Raw genomic sequence first — 21,206 nt, 5'->3', positions numbered from 1 at the left:
TGACACTTTTATAGACACATATTTTCTTATCTGTCAGCTTTTTGTAATTTTTGTTTTCTTTTTTCCAGAACTTTATTGAACAAGATGTAAGTTTACAAACAGTGTAGATTAACACTCATTATTTCGTACAGAAAAGGCAGCAATGTGGAGATAACCGGACAGTAAATAACAAACAACAAAAGGAACAAAGAAAATACAAATGAATAAACATACATCGATTTAAATACATAAATTCCCTCGATGCAAAAGTAGTTTTGTTTTGTGTTTGCGCCCCACGGTAGACGTCACGCGTTGGGGGCGTGGCTTTACGACACTCTGAAACGCTATTGGCTGAGCGTTAAATTTGAAACGTAACGGGAGCAGCGAGCAGCAGCTCGGAGGACGGAAACACCACAAACGATGGAACTTATCAGCAGAAAACGGATTTGTTCATCCAGTCGTCCCGATAATAGTTTAATATATCCACAGCAGAGGAGTTAAATTACTTGTTTTGTTCAGACGTCTTAAAAACTCTTCAAATGGACATCGCTGCGTATTTACAGGAAGTCGCGCGGACGTTAGCCGGTGTTAGCTGACTGCTAACGTGTTGCTGTGTTATGAGCACTTTATAAAAGATTTAACTTTTATAAAATGGCCTTAACGTTCCTTCATTTTCATGGATTTCTCCGACTTTATTTTTGTAGGTGTTTTGAAGACAGTTTGTCCTCGTACACGGGAGACGACCCACTGGATCCGTGGGACAAGTGAGTAACGGGATTGTTTTTAAATGAGGAAACGTTCGTCTCTTTATTGTCTGTAACGGAGAGAATTAGAGAAAACACACTTTAACAGCAAAAACAATACAAATGCACATCTGAAATCACACCAGGCATCACTTCAAACTATGGACATAAGAGACATTTGCATTAAAAGCTTGAGTTGTCATGAATACAGACTCAGCTCCGAGTATGAAGGTATCAGCTGTGCATCTGTTATATTTCTTTAAGAAGTGTTTAAAGAAGTCTTCCTCTTGTGTTCCAGTTTTTATTGACCTTTAAAAGCTTCTTTTTTTGACCTTCCTGTGATTATCCGGTTCCTACCTCAGATCCATTTGTTTCATGATCTTATTTTTTTAGCTTCATGTCTCCCAACCTGGATGTTTTGTTATATTGTGTGATTGACAGCTCAGTGTCCCCCCTCCTCCCCCCATCAGGTTGGTGGAGTACCTGGAGCAGATGCGACCGGCGGAGGGCGGCGGGATGTCGCTGGTGTTGGACAGCCTCGTCCAGAGATTTCTGAACGTGGAGCGATACGCCAACGACGTCAGATACGTGAACTACTGCATCAAATGCGTGAGTCCGGACTTCAAACACGACGACGGCGTGAAGCGGTCACGCCTTTTTCCTTCTTCACGCTTCTCTTCCCGCGTCTTCGGCAGGCGAGGCACCGGTCCGACCCCGTCGCCCCGTACGGCCACGTTTTCGGCCGCGGCGTCGGCGGCGGGACGGCCGCCCCGTACGCGGCCCGGGCCCGGCGGCCGGAGCTCCGGGGGACGGACGAGCAGGCGGACGCCGTGGACCAGAAAGCGGTGGAGAACCGGGCCCGGCCGGCCGACGCCGTCCTGCACGAGTACAGGTAAACCAGATGTTTTGGAGGTGTCCGATTCAGCGCTTCAAACTGTAGAACGACGTGTCACCGACAGGACCTTTTTAAATCCTGCAGGCGGTTTCAGACCAGAACCAGGATCCCGGCGCCGGCCTCAGGTGGGACTTCTGGTTCTCCTCCGTTGGTTTCTTTTTAAAAGTCCCGTCTGCCGTCTTGACTTTTATTTCGTGAAAGCGGGTCGGACCGCGCTGCAGAACTCCCACTTGACCGATCAGATGTCCTCCGACGGACAGGCTCAGAGCGTGGTGGGTGTGCGTCTCCGTGGTAACGGTTTAATAACGCCGTTATCCTGTGTTTTTGTTTTTCAAACCTCGCTAACACCCTCTGTGCTCTCTGTCCCAGCCGTCTGTGGAGTGCCCGTTAAAAATGTCTCTGAACAGGACGACCGTGACGTAAGTGGACGGTTTCAGTTTTAGGATCTTTTTTTTTAGATTGTATCGTGTTGTTTTTAATTAGTTGACTCAAATAACTCCAGGATGTCTCATCCACGGTCTCCTCCGCAGAGTGTCCCGCTCGGAGACGTCGGGGACGATCCCGTCCGGCCGGAGCTCCGGGGTTCAGAACGTGTCCGAGTACCTGGAGGACGAACTCGTCTGCGAAGGATCCCAACTTTGTTTCGAGGAGGTCCGAGCTCAGAAATACTTCCGTAAACTCCAGGAGAGACGGGAGGAGGAGGAGGAGGAGGAGGAGGAGCGGAGGGAAACCGGTGAGTCAGCGCTTTCTCAATCTACCGTTTAAAAAGAAAAACCTTCATTAAGTGAGATTATGACGTGGTTTTTGGTTTGGCTTGAAGCGGAGAAGGAGCAGAAGGAGCAGAAGGAGCAGAGGGAGCAGAAGGAGGGAGCAGAAGGAGCAGAAAGAGGGAGTCCGCAGCCTGACAGGTCTGATGGAGATAATGAACCAGGATCTGGGGTGTTTCGCTGTTTCAGGACCGGCTGAGTCTCAGGAGGTGAAACTTCAAACTCCTTCAATGCTGCATTAACAGTTAAATATAAAAACTACAACAGAGTCAAAAGTAAAGAGACAATTAAATATTTATTCAATCAAAGGCTGCTTTTAAACATCTGAAACCTGGTATGTCTGGTTCTTCAACATTTAAGCAGGAAACTCATCTCATGAGAAAACATCCTTTTCCTTGTTTTTTTCAGCTCTGTGCAGCAGAACCAGCCACCAGTGGGAACCCGGATCCTTCCCAGCATGCCTCTGGGTGTCCCCGACCCTCCGACCGCCTGAGCAGCAGGAACTCTCTGGGCCTGAGGTTGCACACCGAGCCGGCCTTCATCCACGAGGCCGCCGAACCTCCTCCTCCTCCTCCTCCTCCTCCTCAGCAGACAGACGCTCTGCGCTCTGAGATTTCCCATCATGCCTCTGTGCCGGCAGATGCGGAGCCGCCGCTCCACGAACCCGCCGATGTTCCCCACCAGGACGCCGGAGAACCGGAGGAGGCCGACGGCACGCAGCAGTGAGTCGAGTCCTCCTGCAGCGCGTCGGCCATCTGAGAATCTTTTCTTTCTTCATCTTGTTTTTGTTTTTTGTTTCTCAGAGACGTCGGTGAACCGCCAGCAGAGCAGAAACTGGACGGGAAGTAAACCGCCCGTTCACCAGCAAGCTCCTCCCCCTTTCTGTCCCTCTCAGCTTCCTGTGACCGTCCCCACACCTCCCTCTCTCTCTCTGCGTCTCCCTCAGTGTCTCACGGCGGGACGTCCAACCTGTCTCGCGTCACTCCCAACACCTGGCTGGGCTTCGTTCAGGCCACGCCCTCCAGGGTGCCGTCGCCCACCGTCAACAGGAGGGAGGCGCTGGGTGAGCACAACCGTCGGATGGGGAGGGGGGGAGGAGGTGAAACTCAGGTAAAACTCCTCAGATTACATCTCAGTGTTGCTATGGAAACGTAAATAGAGCTAACCCTACTTTTACTGTGAATTCACCGCAGCTCTCCGAGCGCACCGTTTCTAGTTGACGTAGTTTGTCCGGCGCCATCGAACCGTCTCCGTGTCGTCTCTCAGGTGTGATCAGGGACACGTTCGCGGCCCCGACGTTCCTCCGAGACCCGTTCGGCGACGCCTCGGCGCTCCACGCCGCCGAGCGGGAGTTGGACGCCGGCGGCCCGACGAACGGTAAATACGCAGCGAACTGTGTTTGTTTACATGAAGAACATTTCTACAAGTGGAATCTGTCACCTGTGTTGAACATCAACTTCTGAACTATTAAATATGATTATTATTGTCAGTATTCACCTCAACTGAAGCCAGTTTCCTGCTGACCTTCATCCTCCTTTATGATTGACAGGAGGCCCCTCCTCGTGCATCAGCCCCCCTCCGCTGCCCCGTTCACCATCTTCCAGGACAACAACCACAAACAAAACGGAAGGTAAACAAAACAACAACTCAATCACATGTTGTTGTCAGACTGACTTTTTGTCAGTGTGAGCTCCGTTTCCACGGCAACACACGGGGTTTGACTAAGAAGTGGAAAACAATCGGCAGACTCTCATGGTTTTACTTCGTGGTTTCTGCTCAGCGCTGCTGCTCGTCCCACCGAGAAGTCCAAACCCGTCCGAGGTCTGGCTCCGGTCGCGCCGCCGAAGGCAGACAAACCCAACGTGAGTTCGTTTTTACGAAGACGTCGATTCGTCACGAACACACTTCGTCGGCAAAGTGGTGAAACAGACGTTGTTTTTGTCCCCGTCTCTCCAGGACACTCCTCCCGACCCGATGCCGGACGAGAGCACCATGTGGGGCGCTCGCTACAACTCGCTCCACTCGCTGGCCGCCTGTCCCAACAGCACCTTGGACTTCGCCATGTTGGCCCAGTGCGTCTCCACGCCGTTCACTCACAAGACCCCCCTCAGCGGCAACTTCTACCAGGACCCAGGTACCGGTACCGGACCTCCCCGCCTCACAACACGGTTCTTTTTCTTCTTCTTCTTAATCTGGTGACAAATGAAGACTTTTTCGGTTCTTCACAGAGAACAACGGCGGCGATGCTGACGACGACGCTTTCATCCGACGTCAGACCCAAAAACTCAGGTAAGCGTTGTGTCCTCAGGTAACAGAGGTTGTGATGAGCATGTCTCACTGACTGACCGACCCCCCTCCTCCCACCCTCCCTCCCCCGGTGTCTCCCCCCCTGCAGCCCCATCAGGGAACAGAGTCCGACCGACGACAAGCTCTCTGAGACGGCCGTCAGCCAGCTGGTTCCCTCCTCGGCGAGGCAGGGCACCATCGTTGGGGAGGGTCTGGCTCAGCACTGCCTCGCCACCTCCTCCGTCACCTCCTCCATCACCGTGGTGCAGCCTCCTCGCCCCGCCGTGCTGTCCTTCAGAGACCAGACGCTCTGTCCCGCCGACTCCTCCGGGACCTCCGCGGCCTCGGCTCGACCCGGCAGCGAACCTTTTCAGATCACGGAGGAACCGGACGAACCCGCCTACGACGTTCCCATGAGCCCCGAGTGCGCGCTCAAACCGGACTGGCTGTCCGTCAGGAGCCCCGAGGCCGCGGTGGAGCCGGACCCGGACGCCTTCGTGAGTCCCTGTCGTCCCGGACGCGCCGTCCACCCGGAACCGAGACGTCCCCGTGAGTCCGGAGCAGCCGCGGCTCTGCGCCGACGAGCCCGTGATGAGTCCGCACGGAGAGCCGAGCGCCGACGTGTCCATGAACGCGGCGACGGCAGCCGTCCACCTGGTGTCGGATCCGTGGGACGACCAGCTGATCTCCGGCCTGCTGGCCTCGCTGACTCCGCCCCTCTCCGCCCACCCCTGCTGCGTCAGCTGGAGGTGTGGCGTCCCCAGCTTCTCCCCCGGGAGGACCCTCAGCATGGGGAAGAAGCACAGCTGCTGCTTCACATCTCTTATTTATTATTTACTTATATCTGTGAAGTGGGAGGAGTCAAAGCAGTTAGCTTAGCTTAGCATCAAGCCTGATAAATGCACTTTACCGATCTTGAGCAATTAACATATTTTGTTTGTTTAGTCTGTATGAAATCACACGTATGATTAGGATTCAATTAAATTCACAATAATTCATTTGACAGTGAGTTTTAGGTTTTTTAGGTGGCTGCAATAAATAGTTATATTTAATTTCCTATCAACTACGTATGTCAGCTATCAAAAACAAATGAAAAACTAGTTTTAAAAAGGAAATTTATATTAAAAAAATCCGATCACCGGTGCTTTTATTTAAACAAAAAATACTTTTGATCTCTTTTTGTTTATTTTGGAAGTTTTATTTTGTACATTTTGACCAAATCTATGCTGATGATGATTAATTCTCCTTTATTATCATTTTATTCTTGTGTCTGCATGTCAGTCATATAACAGTCAATAACTCACTGATGTTTTTTTCCCACTCGTTGGAGGTGAAGTTATTAAAGCTGCCACTAGATGGCGTGTTCTTTAAACGTTTTGCCCTCCGACAGGAACGTCATCCCTCCGAGTCGACGGCGTTCTCGGCGAAGGTGCGTTCGCGACCGTTTACCAGGCGACGAACCCGGTGACCTCGGAGAAGGTGGTTTTAAAGGTGAGACGTCATCTCCACGATTCGCTCTCTTTTCACAAAACTCCTCAACGGATGTGATTCTTTCTTTTTAGTGACCGCAACATTAGTTTTTTTAGGAGATCTGCAGAACTTGAAAACTTTCCTGCGGAAACAAAACAAATAAATGCCCCAGAAAGGGTTAAAAATTCTTAAATTAAATTCTTTTAAATGTCCTGAATATAGTTGAATGCAGCATTTGGACACATAAAAAAACAGTAAAGCTAAATCATAGCTGAATCATTTTCTTTTACAGAATGAAAGCCAGTATTTTGAGTCCCTGAACCTAATTTAAACTCCTTTTAAAGGATTTAATAAAGTTGCAGCGCCCCCCAGTGGTCCATTGGTATGAAACAACATTGTTTTTTTAACGTGTTGTATGTTTTTTTTGTCTAAATCTCAGAGATTTGACTTTTCCCGTGAAACATGTCCAAACAGTCACAGTTCAGTTTATTGGATCTGAGTGACGTTGGACAGAAAGACTCTTGACGTCCAACGTGTCTCCCTGCAGGTCCAGAAGCCGGCCAACCCGTGGGAGTTTTACATCCACACGCAGCCGGACGCCCGGCTGCAGCCCGCCGTCCGTCACCTGTACGGCCGCGTCAGCTCCGCCCACCTCTTCCACGACGGCAGCGTGCCGGTCGGCGAGCTGCACGACTACGGCACCCTGCTGGTCCGCTGGTTTATAACCGCTCCTTCACGCCCAGAGAGTCTCTGCTCCTTTTTCCACGTGTGAAGTTTGATTCTTTCTTTTTTTCACCTCCACCTTCAGAAGGCGGTGAACGTCTACAAATCCCTGAGCGACGAGGCGATGCCTCCGCCGCTCGTCCTGTACTTCAGCGTCTGCATCCTGCACACGTTGGAGCGGCCGCACGCCGCCCGCATCGTCCACGCCGACGTCAAACCCGACAACTTCCTGCTGGGAGAGCGGTACGCCCGCGACACCGTCGATTCTACCGACGTGGACGCGTTGACTTTGGAAGGAAACGTCTTCGTGTGTTTGTTTTATTTTTTCAAAGCTGCCGCTGTGTTTTTTTGGAGGTTCCTGGAGAACAGCTGCTTCGACCCGGACGGCGTGGACCACGGCCTCGTCCTCATCGACCTCGGACAGAGCATCGACATGCGGCTTTTCCCAGAAGGCACGGCGTTCACCGCCCGCTGTTTGACGTCGGGCTTCCAGTGCACCGAGATGCTCAGCGGGAAGCCGTGGAGCTACCAGGTGAGGACGCGCTGCCGCGGTTTGTCTTTCACACGTCTCTCCGTTTTCCTGCATCTTCACCTCGTGTGTTTTCCAGACCGACTACTTCGGGTTTGCCGGGACGGTCCACCGCATGCTGTTCGGGACGTACATGCAGGTGACGAACGACGGCGGCGTGTGGAAGACGAACGGCGTCTTCGGGAGGTAACGTCCGTCTCCGGTCCGTCTCCGCAGAGTCGTTTTGTCCGATTAATTTGTATTACTTTTAGAAACACCAATATTGTGACAACAATACGAGTCCAGTTTGAATCGGACCGGGACCAGAGGTCGTCTGACCGGGTGGAAGCTAACCGGGACTCTTCTCGTCCTCCGGGAACCCTCACGGCGACCTCTGGCTGGACTTCTTCCACGTCCTGCTCAACGTGCCGGACGGCGGCTCGGCGCCGAGCCTGCGGAGCCTCCGGTGCCGGCTGGCGTCGGTCCTGCAGCAGAACTACAGCAGCAAGCTGCCGGCGCTGCTCAGACGTCTGGTGGTGCTGCTGCTGGAGAGCCGCAAGGCGCCGCGGAGATGACGGGAAACCCAACCACAGAAACGGGTTTCAGAGAGAGAGAGAAGGGTTGAAGGTCAAAGGTCACCGCAGGAGCAGCGCTTGTTTGGACATATAAAAGAATGAAGTCATTTTTATGTACTTTTCTTTGGAAATTGAATTTTCTCGGCTTTCAAATTGTAAAAACTAGAGTTTGATTTTGTTTGTTTTAAAGAATAAATGTGTTGAGGTGCAGATTGTCTTCTCTTCATCTTCAGCTGCTCTTCTAAACTTCTCTTCTGATTTCTGTTTTTATGGAAATGAGTTTTGATATTTTCTTCCGTCACGTCATATTTTCTGCTTTTCTCCTTCAGAGAATCGGACGAGTCGAGCGGAGCTTTGTTCGGCTGTCGGACATTATTAGTAGTCAGAAGATCAATAAGAGAGAAGTCAAAACTATTTGAAGAATTATGTCAAAATTGTGATTAAAAAAAAATAATAAAATGTAATTATGCGATGAAAGTAAAAACATTTGTATGAATTAGTCCAAAATTCGGAGAAAAAAAGTCAAAATTATTAGAAGAATTGTTCAAGATTGTGATAAAAACAATCAAACTTGGATAAAAGTAAAAAAAATAATTCTAACTTAGTCAAATATTTAGGTAAAAAAAGATAAAAAGTCAAAATTGTGATTTAAAACATGAAGTGTTTCCTAAGACAAAATTTGAAATCAAAAAGCTCAAAAGGTTTTACTTAAAAAAAACAACAACTGTGTGTGTGTGTGTGTGTGTGTGTGTGTGTGCGTGTTGCATGTTGCGTGTTGCGTGTTCAGACCTGCAGCTGCATACAAACATGCAGGAATGTTTGAAGTGTTTTCAGAGAAGCTGCAGCTCCTTTAACTCGTCTCCTCTGACAACATGTTGGACTTTCTTCAACTTTGAATGTTTATATATTTATATTTCCACAAATTATCACTGTTGATACGATATTTTCTGTTTCTTCCATCAATCAGTTGTTTGGACTGAATGATGTGCAAGAAGGAGGAGGAGAAGAGGAGGGGGAGAGGAGGGAGAGAGGAGGAGAGGAGGGAGAGAGGAGGAGAAGAGGGGGAGAGGAGGGAGAGAGGAGGAGAGGAGGGAGATAGGGGGAGGAAAGGAGGGAGAGAGGAGGGGGATAGGAGAAGGAGAGGAGAGAAGGAGGAGAGGAGGGAGAGAGGAGGGGGATAGGAGAGAAGGGGGAGAGGATGGAGAGAGGAGGGAGCTAAGAGCGGGAGAGGGGGAGGAGGGAGATAGGAGGGTGAGAGGAGGAGGGAGAGGGGAGGAGGAGAAGGAAGAGAAGGAAGAGGAGGGAGAGAGGAGGCGGATAGGAGAGAAGGGGGAGAGGATGGAGAGAGGAGGGAGCTAAGAGCGGGAGAGGGGGAGGAGGGAGATAGGAGGGTGAGAGGAGGAGGGAGAGGGGAGGAGGAGAAGGAAGGGGAGGTCACGATGTAATATGATGTAGTCTGATTTTTTTTTTGTATCATATTTTAGACATAACATCGTGACTTTTTTATCATATTTTGGACGACATGATATAGTTTGACTTTTTTTATCATGAGACGACATGCTATAGTTTGACTGTTTATTAAATTTTTAGAGGACAGTACTAGCTAACAGATGGTGAAGTGTTTAGCACTTTGTCCTCCGATGCAAGAGGTTATAGGTTCGATCCTGTTCTAGGTTATTTCACAATGTGTTTTGCATGTTCTTCAACTATCTGACATTTTTCGACAAGATCCTATAGTGTGATTTTTTTTTTTTCATGTTTGAAACGACATGCTATCGTATGACGTTTTGTTAAATTTTTTGATGAGTTTGCTCAATGACAGGTGATGAAGTGTTTAGCACTTTGGGCTCTGATGCAGAAGGTTGTAGGTTCAATCCCATGCTGCGTTATTTACCTTTGTGATTTGCATGTTCTTCCACTATCTGATATTTTTCGACGACATGCTATAGTGAGTTTTTTATGAATTTTTGGATAACATCCAAAAAAGTCACGATGTAGTATGATGTAGTCTGATTTTTTTTTTTTTTTATCATATTTTAGATGACATAACCGTGACTTTTTTTTTTTTTTTATCATATTTTGGATGACATCCTATAGTAGGACTTTCTTTTTCATATTTAAGACAACATGCTACAGTATGACTTTTTGTTAAATTTTTTGATGGCTTTGCTACATCGTTGAAGTGTTTAGCACTTTGGGCTCTGATAGAAGAGGTTATATTTTCGACCCCACGCTGGGTTATTTCCCTTTGTGATTTGCATGTTCTTCCACGACCTGATATTTTTCGATGAAATGCTATAGTATGACTTTTTTTTTAATCATATTTCGGACATGCTGTAGTATGACTTTTTTTTTTTATCATATTTGAGACGACATGCTATCGTGTGACTTTTTTTTATCATATTTTGGACGACATGTTATACTATGATTGTTTATTCAATTTTTAGATGAATACTAAATGACAGATGGTGAAGTAGTTAGCACTTTAGGCTCCCATGGAAGAGGTTATAGGTTTGATCCCGTTCTCGCTATTTTCACAGTTTTGCATGTTCTTCCACTATCTGACATTTTCATAGTATGACTTTTTTTTTCATATTTTAGCCAACATGCTATAATGAGTTTTTGGTTTTTTTTAATCATATTTTGGACGACATGTTATAGTATGACTTTTTTTTCCCATATTTTAGACATGTTATAGCATGACTTTTTTGTGACTTTTTGGAGTATGACCTTTTTCTGAACTGACATGCCTCAAATTACTTCTCACCGTGAGTCAACTCAACCAGTACACAATGAAAAAAAAAAAGTCTCTTTTGGACTTTGTTTTTTTTTTACCTGTGGCTTACCCTTACAGGGACTCGCCTTAGGAGGTCTTGCCCTCTGTGAACCTTGTGTGTTACCTCGGCGGGTAAACCGTGAACCTCGTGCGTTGTGTTACCTCGGCGGGTAAACCGTGAACCTCGTGCGTTGTGTTACCTCGGCGGGTAAACCGTGAACCTCGTGCGTTGTGTTACCTCGGCGGGTAAACCGTGAACCATGTGCGTTGTGTTACCTCGGCGGGTAAACCGTGAACCTCGTGCGTTGTGTTACCTCGGCGGGTAAACCGTGAACCATGTGTGTTGTATTACCTCTGCGGGGCTCGAACCCGTGTCTTCATGAGGTCGTTTCCAGCTGGGAGTCGGCGTCGTAGACCGCAGGACTATCTTCGGCGTCGGAGAATCAGTCGTGGCAGGAGAAAGTCACTCAGAGCTTCCAGAGACTCAGCCGACAGTCTGGTTAACTCAACAGGTAAAAGATTCTACTTCACCAAGGTTGATATTAATGGTTCAGATTCCACCTGTTGATGGTGATTCAACTTTTAGTGAAGTTGAAACGTTTGGGGAAATTGAAAAAGTTTTGCATTCGCAACACATTACAGGAAGATATTTAATATCACTGCAGACCCCCTTGAAAACATGTATATCTACTACCCAAAGAATGTCTGCGGCAATTTTGGTCGCATTTGAATGAATATTTGTGGACGGTGGAGGTATAGGTTGCAGTGAGCTAAAGATTTGTCACAATGCTGCCTAACTCTTTGGAAGATTGGTGGCGCAGTGGTTAGCATTGCTGCCTCTCAACTGGAAGGTTTGGGGTTCAATTCCACCCTTTTGTCATGACTCACAAAAAAGGACATTAGTAATTTCTGACATTGAAAATGCCAGTTATTTTTTGAACAACATGCCGTAGCATGACTTTTGGGTCACTTTTTGTCCACGACACCACTGGCACACCGATCGACTAAAACAAATTATTTTGATAACTTTTAATTCCAAACATGTTCAGAGTGCACAGACTCAATTTCAAGTCGGTCCAAAAAGATCTGTGGGAGGAATTCGTTAAAGTACAACATGCGTGAATCGCCAAAAATGGTGACTTAATAACACCAAGGTTGTTATTAAAGATTCAAATTCCACCTGTTGATGGTGATTCAACTTTCAAAGAAGTTGAAACTTTTGGAGAAATTGAAAAAGTTTTGCATTCACAACACATTACAGGAAGATATTTAATATCACTGCAGACCTCCTTGAAAACACGTATATCTACTATCCAAAGAATGTCTGCAGCAATTTTGGTCACATTTGAATGAATATTTGTGGACGGTGGAGTTATAGATTGCAGTTTTAATTTTTAATAATAATGTTTTTCTTCAAGTTAAGACAAAACGAGTTTAGATAGGCCTTTACACATATATTCTAAATAGAAAAAAATTAAACCGCAAAGTGCAAGCAAAAGAATGAAACAGCTTATTGCTTGAATGTAATGTTTTACATTATGGACTACATGCATGAGTTAGTCATCCACATTATGGATAACAAACGTTACTTTTAGGTTATTAGTTTTGCATGAACGTGCAAATTCCACCTTTAACAATTCAGGCGGGAATTGAACCTGGTACCTCCAGACTGAGAGATGACAACGCTGACAGGTGCACCACTATGCTGGCATCCATAACTTGAACGGAAATCATACTTATAGCATGTCGTGCAAAATATGACTTTTTGATCATATTTCGGACGACATCCTATAATTTGACTTTTTATTCATATTGTGGACGACATGTCATGCTATGATTGTTTATTAAATTTTTAGGTGACATTACTAAATAACCGATGGTGAAGTGGTTAGCACTTTGGTCTCCGATGCAAGAGTTTATAGGTTCGATCCCATCCTGGGTTATTTCCCTTTGTGATTTGCATGTTCTTCCACGACCTGACATTTTTCGACGAAATGCTGTAGTATGACTTTTTTTATCAAATTTCGGACGACATGTATGTTTGACTTTTTTTCATATTTAAGACGACATGCTGTATGTATGACTTTGTTAAATTTTTTGATGACTTTACTAAATAACAGTTGGTGAAGTGGTTTGCACTTTAGGCTCTGATGCAAGAAGTAATAGCTTTGATCCCATGCTGGGTTATTTCACTTCATGATTTGCATGTTCTTCCACTATCTGAAATTTTTCGACGACTTGCTATAGTGAGTTTATTTGTAAATTTTTGGATGACATTCTATATGATTTGAGTATGATTTTTTTTTTTATCATATTTTAGACGACATAAATGACTTTTTTTTTTTATCATATTTTGGATGACATCCTATAGTAGGACTTTCTTTTTCATATTTAAGACAACATGCTACAGTATGACTTTTTTTTTATCATATTTCGGACGACATGTTATAGTTTCCACCATAGGAGAGAAGGGGGAGAGGATGGAGAGAGGAGGGAGCTGAGAGGGGGAGGAGGGAGAGGGGAGGAGGAGAGGAGGAGAAGGAAGAGGAGGTGGATAGGAGAGAAGGGGGAGAGGATGGAGAGAGGAGGGAGCTAAGAGGGGGAGGGTAGGAGGAGGAGGAGGAGATTTGTCAGCTTCCTGTGAGTCGGTGAAACCTTCATCCAGACTTCGTCCAGGATTATTTTCAGATGGACCTCCAGAAAACTAATAAGAAGGAGTGACTTTAACTAACAACACCGAGATAACTCCTTAGAAAACATTGGTTGAATTTCATGAGAAGTTGAATGGGAGTCTATGGAGCCGGAGGCTTTTTAGAGACAACCTCTACTGGGACTAGAAGGTATTGCAGTTAATGACACTTCTGCATCGCCCTGATTTTCACACCCCGAAGTTACGTCCACTTTTATATACAGTCTCTTTCTGGAGACAAATGAATAAAAAGGCTGTTAAAGAAAAGTGTTTGGAATGAAAAGTCAATTTAAAGCAGAGACACCTGGAACCAGGACTGAGGACCAGATTTCAGGTCCCTGGCAGGAAGCTCAGGCTGCTTTCTGCCTCATAACAAACCAACATGTCCAACATACAGTCCTGTATGTGGTCCAAACTGCTGCTGCTTCATCTCATGTCTCTGTGCTGATCTTTGGTTGGTTTGTCAGCTCCATCTAGTGGACAGACAGCAGAGCTGCATCATCTGATGTTTGATTTCTCTGCCACAGGTTAGACTGGTTCTGACGTCACTCTGATGCTTTTAGACTCGGACTCTGAAGTTATGAGGAAGTGACGGCGTCCTCAGATCAAACGCTCTCAGACACCAGGACTGACGAGGGACAACGAGCAGCTTCTTCTCTCCGAATCTTTCCTCCACACACGAAGGTGGAAAGTGTCTGGAAGTGGACCTGAAGTCGAGCAGGTGAGAATCCTCCCAGAGAAATCTGAACATGTCTGATGAACTCTGACCTGTTGGATCACTGAGTCGACCGTAGAGGTCTTTCTTGATCCTGATTTTCTGTTTCACTCCATTTATTTCAAACATGTAGTTGAGTTTGTCCGCGAGTTAAAGTAGAATGATTGTAAAATGATTTTCTGTTGGTGGTTCCTGAATAAAACCGGCAGCAGTCTGAATGTAATTTGATCTTCGATCGAGTCAGTTGATAAAAATGCAAACCATGTCTGAACTTGTCTGAACTTGTCTGACAGCTTGGATCAACTTCACTGTGTTTCCCGTTCAACTCTTCATTCAGGGCTGGAACACACTTTTTCTGTGCAGCACCTTTCGCATAGTCCATTTCTCAAAGGTCCAAAAGTCCTTTAGAAGGACCAGAAGTGGTTGAAGGTGAAGAGGAGCTGTGTGGCTTCTCAACCGTCAGGGTCCCACAGAGGAAAACAAAAAGAGGAATTGTCCTGGTTTGTGTGATCAGATTTAAAGACGTGTTTATACACTGAAAAAAGAGGCTTTTATATCCTCTTAACACGCAGATTTCCTCTGAATACATTTTGTTTGTCATCACGTTGGACAAACTGGAAGAACACATTTCATTCCTTTAGTGACCAACACAAATACCAAGTTTGTTAGAAAATGTGAAAAAATGGAGCAGGGGGAACAAATTTATCATATTTCTGGTTGCTGAAATGAAATTTAGGATTTTATATGATATGCCGCACCAACTGTTGAGACTGTGACATGTTTTGCAGGTTTATGCAGCACTGAGAGAAGAACAGTAATTACAGGATTATAATGTGTTTGCAGAAAAGTGTCTGTCAGTCCTGAGTTTTAGAGCCATGTTACAGACAGTGATGAGAACTAATGTGTCCTGTGCTGTGAATGTTGTTGTACGTACTGAGCAGGTTGTTGTGTTTGAGTGAAGCTGTGGGCTCTGCTATGGATCAGTGGGAGGACAGAGAGGACGGAGTCCGTCCCTCTAAAACCACTGAACTGTTCCTGTTTGCTGGAGAGTTTCAGTTCCAGCACTAATTTTACTTGAATTACCTGAACAAGTGTTGCTGGTAGTTTCACTGTTGGACGTGATGCTGGAAACAACGTTCAGCTGTTCAACAACTGCTGAAACAAAAAACTATTTCAGGGGTCTGAAATAGTCTATTTCAGTCTCCTGAGAGCGGGAGAGGAAGTCGGCCACAGTCATCTGCGCCCCCGGCCTATGGATCACCTTGAAGTTAAAAGGCTGTAACGCCAGATACCACCGAGTGATCCTGGCGTTGGTATCCTTCATGCGGTGGAGCCACTGGAGCGGAGCGTGGTCCGAACAGAGGGTGAATGAGCATCCCAGCAGGTAGTACTGCAAGGAGTCGACCGCCCACCGGATGGCCAGGCACTCCTTCTCCACTGTGCTGTACCTGGCCTCCCTCTCCGATAACTTCCGGCTGATGTACACAACAGGGCGGTCCACCCCCCCCCCCCCCCCCACCTCCTGGGACAAAACGGCCCCTAGTCCTCTGTTCGACGCATCAGTCTGCAGAGTAAAGGGGAGAGAAAAGTTAAGGGTGTGGAGAAGTGGTTCCCCACAGAGAGCCTGTTTTACCTTCTCAACCGCCCGCTGGCCCTGCTCCGTCCACTGGACCGGATCTGAGGCACCTTTCCGGGTCAGGTCGGTCAAGGGGCTGGTCAGTTCTGCGAAGCCCGGGATATCCGTCTGTAATACCCCGCCAGCCCCAAAAACCGCCTCACCTCTTTTTTTGTCTTGAGCTGTGGACAGGCCGCGACAGCCGCCGTCTTGTCCACCTGAGGGCGCACCTGCCCCCCGCCCAAGTGGTACCCCAGATACCGCACCTCCCTCCGTCCAACTGCACATTTCCCTGGGTTGGCGGTGAGCCCAGCCTGCCTCAGGGACTCCAGCACTGCACCCACCCGCTGCACATGCTCCGCCCAGGTGGTGCTGTGGATGATTACATCATCCAGGTAGGCGGCAGCATATGTAGCGTGCGGACGCAGCACCCGGTCCATGAGGCATTGGAAAGTGACCGGGGCACCGAACAACCCAAAGCGAAGTGTGGTAAATTGGTATAACCCAAACTGAGTGGAGAAGGCCGGACCCGTGGGATCGGTGAACCTGGGGGTTGTTAATGCCCGCGGAGCTGGCAGGGCCTGAGCCACCCCCGGTTGCTGGATCCTCCGCCGCGGCGCAGGAATCGGTCGGGCTGCAGCTGGCGGCCGACTGCCATCCCCCTGCCTGCTGGAATAAACCGCGAGGTGGTCCTCGGCAAGGGTGATGGCGGACTCTAGCATCGCCGGACGGTGGCAGCGGACCCATGCCACTGTCCTGGCCGGCAGTTCCTCCGTGAACTGCTCCCCCACGATCTTGTGCACCATTGCCAGCGCTCCTCCGGCGCTCTCCGGCTGCAGCCATCTGGTCGCCAAGTCCCTCAGTCGCTGAGTAGAGGCGAATGGCCGGTGCCCGGGCCCCAGCCTAGCCTCCCGGAAGCTCCTCCTGTGGTCCTCCGGGGACAGGCCCAGCCGGTCCATAATGACCCTTTTCACATCCGTGTACCGTCGTCTGGACCCGGGAGGCAGCCCCAGAGCCGCTGTCTGCGCCTCCCCTGTCAGGAGAGTCAGGAGTCACACCGCCCACTCCGCCGCCGGCCAGGCACACGCCTCCGCCATCAACTCACACATGTCCATAAAGGCCTGTAGGTCATCCGCCGGCGTCATCTTGTGCATGGCCACCCTGGTGAAGGACGACGGTCCTGGCACTGGTGGGGCCGCTGCTGGCCGGGCCTCTAGCTGTTCCCTGGCGTGGGTCTGTCGCTCGGCTTGGGCCTGCAACGCGCCCAGGAGCTGGCGGTTCGCCTCCCCCTGATCGCGCTGCATCGCCTCGATCCCGTCCAGCATCTGCCCCTACGTGACGATCGGCTGCGTCGGCATTCCGCTCTGCTGTTCATCTGTGTCCATGCCCCCACAGTGGGCGCCACTGTAGCAAGCTTGGTGCTACCGGGGTCTCTCCTGGACACAGATGACACGCTCAGCCGTACGTTCAGGTGTAAAATGCTTTTATTTGCCCGGCCCATACACCATGCACTCGAGCAACCGCTTCCTCCTCAGCCTCCTTCTCCCTGCTCCCTTCATAGGGGAGAGATCATCAGTCCACATCCAGCTCAGCTGTGCTCATCAGTTCGTATTCGGCTCAGCTGTGCTCATTACCCCTTCCCGGCACCATTACCTGAACCACTCCTCCCACTCTCTACCCCCTGCAGCTGAGCTAACCACACCCCACCACCACAACCTAAATTCACCAAATCCGGTGGACAGGTGTATCACACCTAGATGCACAAAAAAGTTACATTGCACCATTATGTCACCTCGTCAGGAAGTCCACCATTTTGAATTTAGTCGCCATTTTGGGCAATTCTGACACGTTGTACTTTGTCGAACTCCTCCGAGGGATTTTGTCGGACCGACTTAAATTTAGGTTCTATGGATAGAAAACATGTTTGAGATTAAATCTTCTTAAAATAATAATAATTCGTTTTCGTCGATGTGTGTGTCCGTAAGAGGCGGCCATTTTGAGCGTCTTGCCATGAAACTACGAGTTGCTTTAAATCTTATGTACATGGACCGACCTTCTCCAAACATCACAGGTATGATAACAGCCCCGCCCTGAAGACCCCTGTGGGGTAATGTTCGCTCATAGTCATAGCGCCCCCTGTTGGCCACTGGAAATGACACTTTTCATACTTTCACATTTTACGTCGAGCTGGTTGATCACATGAACCTAAAGTTGGGTCACAATAACCGAAACAGGTAGTTGATGATATATTAAGGCATTCGTTTGACTTTGTCAATGGGCGTCGCCGTGACAATGCGGCAAAGTTGGATGTCTCGCCGTGACACAGGAAGTTGATGTTTAAGGTCAAAGGATGCTTGAAACCTCACGAAATGTGTCACATACATCCAGCGTGGTGAGACAATACATCTGATATGTGTTTTGCGAGTGGGCGTGGCCAAATGGATCGCTCGCCGTAACACAGGAAGTTGATGTTTAAGGTCAAAGGATGCTTGAAACCTCACGAAACGTGTCACATACATCCAGCGTGGTGAGACAATACATCTGATATGTGTTTTGCGAGTGGGCGTGGCCAAATGGCTCGCTCGCCGTAACACAGGAAGTTGATGTTTAAGGTCAAGGGATGCTTGAAACCTCACGAAACGTGTCACATACATCCAGCGTGGTGAGACAATACATCTGATATGTGTTTTGCGAATGGGCGTGGCCAAATGGCTCGCTCGCCGTAACACAGGAAGTTGATGTTTAAGGTCAAGGGATGCTTGAAACCTCACGAAACGTGTCAAATACATCCAGCGTGGTGAGACAATACATCTGATATGTGTTTTGCGAGTGGGCGTGGCCAAATGGCTCGCCAGCGCCCCCTGCTGGAGACAGGAAACAAGGTAAAAATAGCAACTTTAAGAGGGGATATGCGGCCCCTTGCGCACTGCATGTCGGGGAGGCGGCTTCGGGGTGGCGGCGCGCCGGTGCGAGGGCCCATACATCACTGCTTGCAGTTTTAATTTACAAAATATTTTTCCAAAAGTGATATTTATACATTTAAACTACACATAAAATATAATATGAAATACTGCAGATACAAAAAGTAGCTTCAGGCAGTGTTATAAAAGGACAAGGTGAATCTCTGGTAAAGAGAAGCTTTGATGCTTATGCTGCTGGGAGGTCGAGTGGAGAGGAAAGGTTCATATAGCAGTGAGTTACAGAGGAATCAGAAGGAGAGGAGACAGTGATGACTGCTGGTTTGGAAGGAACGATCAATCCTGGAGTCTGTTCTGCTATGATGGTGGTCGTTACTCTGTTTGGCACAATAACAGAGAAACATTAATCTCCTCCTCCTCCTTGTCCTCCTCCTCCTCCTCCTCCTCCAACAACAGAGTAGCAGTGTATGTGGACTGTCCTGCTGGCACTCTGTCCTTCTACAGAATCTCCTCTGACACTCTGATCCACCTCCACACCTTCAACACCACATTCACTGAACCTCTGTATCCTGGATTTAGGTTCTGGTCAGATGGTTCCTCAGTGTCTCTGTGTTCTCTGTAGGAGGAAGAATCTGTGGAAGTGACAGCAGCTTTAAATGTTGATGGTGGATGAAGTTTCTCTTTGGTTCACCGTTGAATCACTGATTGTGATGTCACAATATGCTTTGTGTCAGAAGTAGTGAAATGATGTCCTCACCTCTGAACTTTGACCTTCACTTCCATCTGGACAGATGAAGGTCAAACTGAGCTCTTTGGCTGATAAACATCAGCAGATTCTGGATGCAGACGTCCTGCAGTCAGTCAGGACAGTGAAAAGAGGCTGGATTCTACAACAGGACAACGATCAGAGCAAAACCTCACAATCCACCATGAACTGCTTGAAGAAACACCAGCTCAGGCTGTTGGAGTGGCCCTCAGGGGCCCCTGACCTGAACATCACTGAACATCTGTGGGGAGATCTGAAACCTGCTGCAAGATGGCCTGAAAATGTCTCCGAACTCGAGGGGGACAAACTTTTACACCTCATAAATCCTGTTGAAATGTTTTCTGTCTTTCAGTTGATGAAATGAAACGTGACCGTACTTAGATATTTGAAGAAAGGCTCATTTAATGTCTGTTTGCTGTCGAGGTTGTGTTTAAGATGTTGTTTGAACCAACTATGTCCAACCCTCTGTAATATCACTGAAAGGTTCCATTATTGTAAATAATTCACATTTCTATCAGCTGACAATAATTGTTGAACTTAACCTGTTTCTGCTGAATCTAGTTTGTTTCCAGCTGAAAGAAGTTGTTCATGAAGGAAAACTAAAGTCTGTATCAAACAACTGCAGCTTTTAGAATTATTGACAATTTATCAGCTCCAAATATGTGAAATTAGAAGTTTATGAGAGCTTCTGTTGTTTTGTTATCAATAAAAGTAAAAAGTCAACTTTTTAGTAGTTGATTTTTTATATTTTAAACTCTATTTAAAAAACATGACCGATCCCCAGTATTACCATCTTTACACTATTGTTTTACACGTACTCGTGTTTTTGACTTGCAAAAGAAAATTAACATTTAAAATAATAATAATCTCATATTAGATGAGTATTAAACTGTTGTAGAAATACGTTTTCTGTCCTTCAAACAGTTTTGAGTGTGCTAATGTCATCTAGAAAGCTACTTTTAGTAAATAAGTGGATTAAAACTAGTCTAGTAAAGTAACCAGCTTACTGGATAACAACCTGAACCTCGACGGATAAAGATTTTTTTCACTACAGCAGCATTATAGATACAGGAAAAGCAATCAAACAACAGAGTATAAATAGTAAATAGTAAATATAAAAATGCACAATATATATAATAAAATAGAATAATATTAATTAAATTAAAACTAACTAAACAATAGTACGAGGATATAAACAAACAAACAACGGTGTTATTGTTGAGAGATTGATTTGGCCAGCGGTGAGTTATTGTACAGTCTTATTGCATATTTGCACCTACCTACCTTACATAGTACATAACATACATAACACATGCATGTGAACTACAGATGGAGGGAAGTGATGTGATATGTGGACAGACAGAACATAAAGACAAGTGATGAACACTGTTTGGTTTTCTACAACAGAAGTGAGCTTCATCGAGTGCAAACTGCAAACAGAAAAAAACATGCAGGTGCTGTTGAATTTGAACTGTTGAGACCAAAGATTGGATATAAAACTACAGTCTGAAAGCAGTTGATGCAGTCTAACAGGGTGAACAACAGCAGGTGGTATTGCAGCTCAAGACACTTCTGCATCGGAAGCATTTTTCAGAAAAGGAAGCTACGAATTCGGAAGTGTTGGAAGTGTCTTAAACTGCATCAACTGCTTTCAACTTTTATATCCTTGTTGGTAAATTAATGTCATATTGAATCGCCAGATCTTGATGATGCAGCTGATAAGGAGTTATGATGTCTGTTAATGTTTAATCGTTGTTCCAAAGGTCTGAAGGATCAGATTT

General features: G+C 47.0%; 1 protein-coding gene across 1 annotated transcript; it reads left to right on the top strand.

Annotated features, from left to right (window-relative positions):
• Positions 1–246: 246 nt before the first annotated feature.
• LOC138212243 (mitotic checkpoint serine/threonine-protein kinase BUB1-like) lies at positions 247–8,156 on the top strand. The gene is given in 24 exon segments (XM_069172547.1): positions 247–743; positions 1,193–1,331; positions 1,418–1,614; positions 1,702–1,742; positions 1,819–1,889; positions 1,987–2,036; positions 2,148–2,350; positions 2,438–2,525; positions 2,793–2,851; positions 2,903–3,106; positions 3,188–3,494; positions 3,651–3,761; positions 3,934–4,014; positions 4,165–4,246; positions 4,341–4,518; positions 4,613–4,673; positions 4,780–5,200; positions 5,202–5,475; positions 6,061–6,161; positions 6,688–6,849; positions 6,949–7,106; positions 7,218–7,395; positions 7,472–7,578; positions 7,644–8,156. Coding segments are annotated over 24 exon segments (3,783 nt in total). The 5' UTR covers positions 247–630; the 3' UTR covers positions 8,041–8,156.
• The last annotated feature ends 13,050 nt before the right edge of the window (positions 8,157–21,206 follow it).

The sequence above is a fragment of the Embiotoca jacksoni genome, unplaced genomic scaffold (assembly GCF_022577435.1).
Source record: "Embiotoca jacksoni isolate LCO1_2020_lvr unplaced genomic scaffold, fEmbJac1.0.p SCAF_54, whole genome shotgun sequence".
In the NCBI taxonomy this organism is placed as follows: domain Eukaryota; kingdom Metazoa; phylum Chordata; class Actinopteri; family Embiotocidae; genus Embiotoca; species Embiotoca jacksoni.
The sequence above is the reverse complement of the archived record's forward strand: the minus strand, read 5'-3'. Positions and strand labels throughout refer to the sequence as shown.